The sequence below is a fragment of the Mytilus californianus genome, unplaced genomic scaffold (assembly GCF_021869535.1).
Source record: "Mytilus californianus isolate M0D057914Y unplaced genomic scaffold, xbMytCali1.0.p SCAF_6, whole genome shotgun sequence".
Taxonomy (NCBI): domain Eukaryota; kingdom Metazoa; phylum Mollusca; class Bivalvia; order Mytilida; family Mytilidae; genus Mytilus; species Mytilus californianus.
The window spans coordinates 35,801,517-35,811,434 of NW_026262712.1; the positions used below are offsets into that span (position 1 = coordinate 35,801,517).

A 9,918-nucleotide genomic window follows, 5' to 3' on the forward strand; every position below is an offset into this window, starting at 1 on the left:
ACATTTGTATGTAAAGTATATGTAGTACCAGCTCGAAACATGACAAATGCACAATTGGATTGACCAAAAGTCAAATTTGTTCGATGAAAAAAAAAAATCCAGTTATACCTATTTTGTTTACGTATATGCATATATTTTTCCGTGTCTTGTATTCGATAATAATTGATGTTTTATCCCAAGATCTCAGTTTCCGTGCAACTTTAAAACCGACAAATTTAAACTGCTTTACTATTTTGTAGGAATGACGCTTAATCCTACAAATTAACGATGAGCTACGAGCTCTGACAATGCTACTGTTGATAGAAATTCGTCTTATTGAATCAAGAATTGAAGATTATGTACATATAAAGGTAATATGAAACTCATCTTATCAGAAAACATCGATTTATATATATGTTAAAAGACTAAACATCACTTGCATCCAGAGTATGTTTAATGCAGTTCAGAAAAAACAAGAAAGTGAAAAGTAATGTTGTATTTACTTTTCATCTAAAGTTGTAAAGCGGACAGAAGCTTATACGTATAATCATTAGAACAACAATTAGTTAGAAACTTTTAATACAATTTCAAAATATATGATACTTAAAAACAGAATATTTGCTAATTTCTATTCGCCTAAGATAGAATACCATTGATTTTGTGTGATAATTACTTTTTATTAGGTCTCGCACTTTTTTTTATCGAACACCAAACAATTTTTAAATGGGGAAAACAGATCAATCTGTAAACCGAACTATGAAAAATAAAAATAACAAAAGTAATTACTAGCATCGCAATAGACAGGTGTCAATACAATATGTCAATGTCTAACTGTCAAATAATTGTCAATAAAGCAAATAGACCATATACTAATTAATTGGTTTTGAAAAAACTTTCATGTAAAAGAAACGGCAAATGAGTTTTACATGTTTCTAATATTGAATATGGTTGTCAATACACGTGTGTTGAGTAAAACTATAGGTAGAAGAATTGATAGTGCCATTTACTATTTGGTTAGCGTAACAAAAAAATGAACCTACAAATTTAACATAATACAACATACTTTCAATACAAATTCACTGATATAAAATCTAGAGATAAGAATTAACCTTAAAAACGACTGAATAGTCAAAAATAATCTAGTAAGTTGTGAACAATTTAAGATATAACCCGAAATATCAATCGTTAAATATCATATGTTGTTTAGTGGCTGTCTGTCAAAGTAATTCTTTTAAACATCAAGGTTGCTCTTGATATACATATAAAAAAAAGCACAAACATATGCAATCGAGTTAAGTGTGAATGATAAGTACGCGTGTTTCGGTGATAAACACACAAAATACAACAATAAAAGATGTAGGGTATTCATAAATGAGACAACAACCAAAAGACATACACATTCTAATACAAAATTACGCTTTTAAAGGACATTCAAACGCTTTTTAAGGACGTTTAAAGGCTTTTAAATGTTCAAATGCTAACTAAGTAAAGTGTGTAAACACTCCAGATTCTTATCACAATGTGTCACATAAATTGTCACGATATTTATAATATATGTATAATGTATATAGTTAAGACTATCATTCGCTGATAAAGCTAGATTCGTATTCAAATATATAGAAATATGTTTGACAATGTCGAAAATGTATCTGACACAATGATAGGGAAGGAAATAACTTCTGTTAACAATCGTCAAAAGCAAGAACTAGACGAAACGAACCAACCTAGCATATTTATTCGACTTCGTACAGATACGATATTCAGAAGCAATTTGTATCAGACTTTGGCTCTATCTTGGTTAAGTACATGTTTGGTGAGTAGTAAGATATTGAACACAAAGAGATATAATTCTTATATGATAAGCATTATCAGGGATTCTTTACTATATGAAATAAAGATGTGATATGTTTGCCAATGACACAACTATCCAACAGAGTCAAAATAAAGCGGATTTAGGCAAAATATTGGTCACCGTACGGCCTTCAACAACGACCAAAACATAATACCGCATAGCATGCTACGACAGTACTAAAAATGTCTTATGTAAAACTATGCATACGAAAAAACTCATGTCGTGATTAATGTACAAAACAATAAACGAAAAAACAAATATGATGTACAGATATAAACACCAAATTTTAAGTTCATGACTTTGGACAGGAACAAACATAATGTACATAATGCATGTAATATGTCTGGGCTACGCATGTAAATGTTTGCGGGCGCTCAACCCTCTGTTTCATACTGGAACAGTGTAGTTATTGTACAACTTTATACTTAAAACAAACCATAAAAATCAGTTGGTTAAGGCTTTACTTATCAGATCGCCACAAAGCATCATAAACAACTAAGAAAAAAACGTAAGGCAAAAAGTACCGCTTTAAAAGTATTCGCAGTCACTTAAAAGTTTGGTCAGAGCCAATAACAACTCAGAAAAAAGATCTCATTTCAATAATAAATTGTCAACCTTTTAGAAAAGGTGTAATCAAAATATCCAACAGCTATATATAGTCTACATGGATCTTACCTAATTTGCAAGCTCTTTAAACAGCATGACCGTAAAAAATAAGGACATAATATCCCGTTTGACAATGTTTAAAATACAAATTTACTGCTATCAATAGCAAACTGACAAATGTGGCATCTTGTTTGTAATAAGTTTATGTAAGGACTTGATAAGTGTACACGAATCGTATCTACATGTATTGGTTCTATAATCACTGTTTAAATAAGGACGCGATGTCAGTTTGACACTGTTTAAAATACAAATGATTTGCTATTGCTATCAATAGCTAACTGACGGCATAAATACAGTTCCAGTGTGTTGTCCTTTAACATTGACCAATGATTATAAGAAGAGGAAAAACCAGGTACGATTTTCGTGTGGCTTAAATTTACAATAGAAAGGGAAATGAATTAAGCTTAAACTGAAAAAAAATGTCACCATTTAGACATTATCTATTATTTATTAGCGTTTGTATTAAGGTATGTGTTTTTTTTTAATTAAACATGGTCAATATTATTTTGACTTCAAATCTTTAAAACTTGTTTGTTTACTATTCAAATTTTGAACATCTAAATTTAAATAATACTTTCATTTGACAGGGATGGAATGCAGGCCAACTCGGACCAGTTTTACCCGATTTACAGGTCATAACAAATACAACATTAGATGAAGCTTCATATTACCTAACATCTCTATCATTAGGGTTTCTGCTTGGAGCTTTAGTTGCAGGATGGATATTTAGAAAAGGACACCAGATGATTACTATGTCAACATTAACTGCTGTCTTTGCTATTTTGACAGCGGTTATTCCATGGTGTAAATATTACGTTTTAATGATTATATTGTTTCTTATACGTGGAAGTACTAGAGGAGTAATTGATGCAGGTTTGTATTCATCATTACAGTTTAAGTTAAATGTTTTCGGTGTTATCCTTGGTAAAGTTGAGAGAAATGTACACATGGAAAAAATTACTATGCTGGTTATCTCTCTTGTAACATACTGGTATAAGTCACCCTTGTTGTTAACTATATCGGTCAGAGCAAAACAGATACATGTAAAGGACAAGATAATAGTGTAGAAAAGGACAACTAGGAAATATGCCAAAGAGCCAACACTCACCTACATGATAAAACACAAGAAACATCTTTATATAAATATTGGGTCTTCGTTAGCAGACAATGTGCCCAGAGCTATATTGGCCCGTGTCTACCAAAACATATGCGATTAAAACATAAAAACAACACGTTATAAAGTTCATGCGCCCAAAGCGCTTTTCTGGATTTACATTCATCAAGGACGCTCAAAGCCGAATATTTGAACGACAAGGCAGTATAAGAACCGAAACAGTTGAAGAGCTATATTACCAAAAAGGTCCTTAAAAAAAAGCCCATTCCAGCCATAGTCAACTTTGCCTGAGGGAGTTTCAAAATTTATTGAAGGACACTTTCAAAAAGGTTTGTAATGAATCATGCCAGTGACGAATTACTGATAAACGAAAAATTCTTCCAAAAAATTTAAAAGCTATACTGGTGTAAAAACACTAGAATTTAAGGTGAAGAGCGTTCATTTGCATGCCCAATATCTCCGTTACATCATATGACATAAATATTTACGATCGTCCTTTTGAATCTTTAAATTGTGAAACTAACATTAATATTACAAAGGATACAGTAAATAATATATGCTTCATATACATATTCAATTATAATGAATGTTTTTCCAGAGAAGTGCTTTTGATACATGGAATTGAATTGAATGTCGAAGTTTACTCCCACTCGTTATACAAGAATTAATGATATTTCATCGTCAGTAACTTTTTAATAAAAAGAATAATATAACAGGAAATTACTGCCCGGCAGATCTTAAGGTCGCTATCATGATTGTACAGTTCGAGATCAAATCATATCATTTCTTTATATGAAACAAACAAAAAGATTATGAATGATCAAACGTAACGACGGACGGACAGACAAGGTCATTGAAGTATATTATCTCTTTAGTGTGGATTTAAAAAAAAAAATGAATTTGCAAATACCTAATCATCATGATTTATAAACACATTTATAAATTGTAATTCAAGGATCATGCACATTACTAGATGTTCTAGTATACATCACGACCAAAGTTGCACCTTAAGAAACAGATGAAAAACTCAAATTTTATTAATGTGTTTTTATTTTCAGTTTCATTTTGATGTATACATAACATCAAGTTCCAAGTTCTACCACTAGCTTGTTTTTACAAAAACCAGGTCTACCAAAATGATGTATTCAGTCATTTTATTAGGCAAAAGGAGTGAATATTTTTTTTCTCTCACAAAATTGACTTGTTATAAAATAGATGTGCTATATTGTAGGTTGCAATATCATGATACTTGAGATCTGGGGGAAACATAATGGACCTTACATGCAAGCTATTCATTTTATGTACGCAGTTGGTGGAATAATATCACCGTTAGCTACAGCTCCGTTTCTAAGCATCCGTGAGCATGAAGACAACCACACATCTAAATATGAAAATATTAGCAACGTTCATAAACTCAGTGAAAACTTCAGTGCAACTTTTAAATCTGGAATAATTGAATCGCAAGAGACTCAGGATTCTTCAGTACATTTTGCATTCGCAATAACTGCCGCCTTGCCTTTGCTCTCAGCTGTAGTTTTTTATTTGTATATTTCCTTTGCCGTTCGACAAAACAAACCAACAAGAAGGACGACCATAGCCCACCTCGTGTCACAAAGGATTTGCCAAGATATATCCGATTAATGAGCCTATCGTTAATGTGTGCAACCTTCTGGTTTTATTTGTTCCTTGAAAAAGCAATGGTTTACTTTTTGCCAACATTTACACTTGGACATATGCAATGGACACAGACACAAGGTTCATATGCAGCTACGTCATACTGGGCCGCCTTTGCTATTGGTAGATTATCGGGGATCATCATAACGAATCGATTTAAGACAGACAGAGTTCTTGCTACGTACATATCTGTTTTGACTCTTTCCTCATTCGGACTAATGATCACCACACTATATCAAAAAGACATTGGAGTTTGGATTTTCGTACCAATGTCTGGATTTTGCCAGTCAATCTTATTTCCTTTGTTGCTATCCTGGATAGAGGAAGACTTTTTCAAAGTAACTGGAAAGATAGTCTCAGTAATTATGTTTCTAGGTTCAATTGGTACTATGGTAACACCAATCATACTAGGGTATTTGATAGACCTTTTCACGCCTATGTGGTTCCCTTACGCTGAGGTTATAGCAAGTGTTTGCATTCTACTTCTTTACTTTGTTTTATTATGCTTACGTAGTAAGATTACAATTGTTCATCAAGAAATTGGCGTTTGTTTAACCGTTGCAGAGACCAATAAATAATAACGATTTAAAATAAAATTTAGTTCAGTGGTTTCATATAGCTGTAGTTGTGTGAGTAAAGTCCCCTTTTAAAACATTATCGTATTTTATGAATATTCGCTTGTTACATAAACCCTTAATTGTTCATGAAAATATCTCAGAGGTCCATTCATTGTTACAGAAACGCATTTGTTTGGGGGAAATGCAAACGAGAGATAAAAAAATACCATGATATATTATCAGATTTATATTCTAGCTTTTTATAGGTTTCATAACGAGTAAGAATGGAATATCACTTGATACCAACTAGAGTTATTTGATTTCAATATAATAATAAACGAGCCTTCGGCGAATTTACAATTTCTATTTGAATTAAATAACGAGTTCCGCGAAATGTTGATCTAGTTTTTTGCACATTCCAGTATGACGTCATATGTCCTTTTCCTGTGTCAAACTTTAACAGTAGACATTTTAAGACATTTTGTACGCTTCAGAATGTAATAAAATTTGACAGATTATCAGGTGAAAGGTGTGAGTGTTTTGTATATTATTGAAGAAATCACGATGGCCGTTGCCATGGACGAAATGTACATCGTCTTAACCTTTGAAAATCATCATTTACCTAACGAATAACCAATAGAAATGCCGCAATATCGTCTTGTGATGCTGGATAAGCCAGTCAAATCAACGCAGATTTTCGTATCACTTTTTCGTATCACACTCCGGGCAGTGTGGTACGAGAAATATCTATTCATGCAAGAAATAGTTAACAGGTCACAACCATAATATAAATTTATATATCAATCCATATTTAATTATTTGGACAGAGTATTTACTTTATCTGTGCATATACATTGAAATCAACACTCCCTATGTAGTATGCCCCTTTCTATTGTTAACGTAAACTATGTTTATTTAATACTTGTGACAACGATAACATTGTGTAAACATGTACATGTTAATCACCATACATAGGAAATAACTCTTGTCTGAAAACTCCTACTTTTTATGAACTATGAGTTAATATTAGAATTGTATCATTGATCATATGTACATATAATTGGAAAAATCATTTTTAGCAGCGAAAAACCATTACAACCAGCTTGCAAAACAAAATATTTAAATGATTTCTAACCGTCATAACATAAATTCCATGCAGCTACGTGTCAATAAAAGAAATATGTGGTAATACGTCAAAAAAAAACACCAAAGTATGAACTCTACATAGAAAAAGAGGATTTGCTGGAAAGGGCATAGATTTTGTCTTGCAACAAACCACATTCAGAATCCTCAAAGATATATTGCATGCATTCATTTGCGTGCTCTGAAGGTGAAATTAATCTTTCACATGGCATTATATATGATGTCCCAATTGCATCATGTGCGACAAAATGTTACTGTTTGTTCATTTTGCAGGCATACATTAACGGACACCAAACTTAAACAAGGGTTTTACGACTGGACGTGAGAAATCTAGGAGTTAACACATTTATATACTTGATTTAGAAAACCACTGGCTAATGTTAACAAAAAAAGCATATCATGTCTGGACACTTTAAGGTTCGATAATAAATATCTAATTCAATGAATGAGAGATACATTTTGTTTAGTCATTTCTTTGTGAGATTTAGAAATAATTCAGCTGTCATTCCAATTTAAAATATATAAATTCATCATAATTAAATGCAAACCAGTATTGCTCTGTTAAAGTAGTTTATGACATTTTTAGAATCCTAACAGAAACCGTGAAAAGATCTACCAGTAGTTAGAGCTGAAAGTGAACCAAATAAAACTATCACCTACACATGCGGCACTTGCATCTTGATAAACTGTGATGCAACTTAAGGAAAAATGGGTGGGGGTATTTAGGATATATAGGCTCCAATTCACATGTTCTGTTCATTCTGAACTATGCAAAATAATAGATTCCTAGATAGAATATATTCGAAATCATTCATATGCAAGATATATCTTAAATCTACACAAATGATACATTAGGACGTGTTTATAAAGGCTAACCTTGTACACGTTAATAATTCATTTTGTTGTTCTCGAAGCATGATAAAGTTGCTGTTACATGTCAAAGTGTTAAGTTTTGATAAATAATTTTACATATTTTTGTATGCATTCAAAATAGCTTCGTTCCTTTTTCGTGTTTTTGTTTTTTAATCTCGCCTAGGATCCGTTCATTTTCGTTTCATGTCACTTTATATCATTTATTTTGTATTATCTTTTATGAATCCTGCGGTCTTAAATTATTCCATAATCAATTAAGAGATGATTAAGACACTAAAGTGTGTTTTCTCTGAGGAAAAATGTTTTGGTCTAAGCATTCTTGAAGAAATGTTGAATCCAAACACAAGAGATTCTGATACACCACATTTATTAAAACAGAGGCTTAAGATATCAAAGGGATAGTCAAACTCCTATTTTGATGACGAAATGGCAACGCCATGGCATAAAACGATTAAAAGACAAAATTAGAGTTAACAAAAAACAACAAAAAACTATTAACTGATCAACAAGGATGCCACAAAATATTACTTATTAATCTTCATCCTTCCGTTATAATAGCATTACACTATCAGTAACGGTGTTTGTGAAGGTTAATATTGAGCATTAACTTAATTTTGCAATACCCTTACTACTTAGTAAGGTATAAAAAGGCACGAACATGAACAATGTAAAATAATTTAAACGAAAAACTAACTATAATTTTGCTTGTGTTTTTGTATGCTTTTGTATTTGTGAGTTGGTTTGTTTTGATTTTATTATGTTTGTTTGTTTTTACCTAAAGATACCTTTTTTTAAATATCAAATTAAACGGTAAATGTCTCATTTTCAAAAACTGGATAAACAGTAAAATTTTATTTGTAAATGACATAATTGATAATAAAGGAAAATGATCATGGTATAAATGATACAGTATTCGTTGTACCCAAGATAATAAAAAAGTAATGCAGCTTCTTAAAAAATATATAAAACTAACATATATTCATTAAAGTGCAGAAATATACTATTACTTTCAGTTTACGAAATATATTTTTTACTAATTCCTTATTGTTTTATCTATATGAATTAAACATATAAATCTTAAACAATTGATTCATTTAATTGATGGTTCTGTATCAAGCAGGGTCAATAATAAGTTATATAATAGCGATTGAAAAGTTGGACACATCAGATATAAACCATTAGGGATTACTCTTACAAGAATATGTTAGCAGCAATAAGTGAAATTAGGCATTACACTTAAATCCTAGGCAATAAGTAACGCCTAGGCAGTAAGTCTATTACCTAAACATGCTAAATGATGATAGGCTTTAATCATGTTAAATTTTAAATCCTGAATAATCATGAAAAATGTGTCAAGGCATTAATCTTAATGCCTAAAATATAAATACAATGACATTTCTTTTAAAGTTTAAATACATTTGGTACATAAAACATGATACGAACTGAAATCACTTGTTCTGGCCCTTAAGTTTTAACTCTGATAAAAACCAAAGCTGTAAATTCACGACCATTGTATATTAATTTGCAGTTAATGTGACACACCAAAAATTATGAAAACATCAATAAAATCGAAAGTCACCTCTGAAACACATTTTGACGTGAGAGCTCTAATGTAACAAATTTTTGTTAGGTGATTTATAGACATTTATGGTTTCCATCTGGGTTTGAATAAAATCCATTAAATGAATCCGTCCTGCACCGTCATACTCTTTGTGTAAAACGGGTTTCACTACTTCTCCCTTTCCTAAATACTTTTTCTTCACGTTACAATTTTCAAAAAGTGAAAGAAATAGCTCGATGAAATCACGAGAAATATTTGCTTAGCAAAGGAATCACGGGAAATATTTGCATAAACATTATTAAGTTCGTTAAAGCATACCATCTCTGTCGCCAGGATCTGTGTATGTGGCTTTTTCAAAGTACCAAACAGTACCTCTAGAAAAAACATGTGTATGCCCCAGCCCTAACCGGAGGGGGCATTAAGTGTTACCCTTATGTACGTCCCAAATTTTTTTCTGTTCTCTAACTTTTGTTTGTCTCAACCAAATATTATGAATTGA

The 9,918-nt window shown here is 31.5% G+C and overlaps 1 protein-coding gene across 1 annotated transcript; it reads left to right on the forward strand.

Annotated features, from left to right (window-relative positions):
* The first annotated feature begins 287 nt into the window (after positions 1-287).
* LOC127705616 (uncharacterized) lies at positions 288-7,607 on the forward strand. The gene is made up of 4 exons (XM_052209945.1): positions 288-350; positions 3,085-3,288; positions 5,447-5,677; positions 7,572-7,607. The coding sequence occupies exons 1-4, from the start codon at positions 288-290 to the stop codon at positions 7,605-7,607; spliced, it is 534 nt and encodes a 177-aa protein (XP_052065905.1).
* Positions 7,608-9,918: the final 2,311 nt, after the last annotated feature.

Coding starts and splice junctions, on each gene's coding strand:
- LOC127705616 (XM_052209945.1), top strand. CDS start 288: ATGCTACTGTTGATAGAAATTCGTCTTATTGAATCAAGAATTGAAGAT. Junction 351..3,084: donor AAGATTATGTACATATAAAG/GTAATATGAAAC, acceptor TTCATTTGACAG/GGATGGAATGCAGGCCAACT. Junction 3,289..5,446: donor TCTTTGCTATTTTGACAGCG/GTTATTCCATGG, acceptor AATCGATTTAAG/ACAGACAGAGTTCTTGCTAC.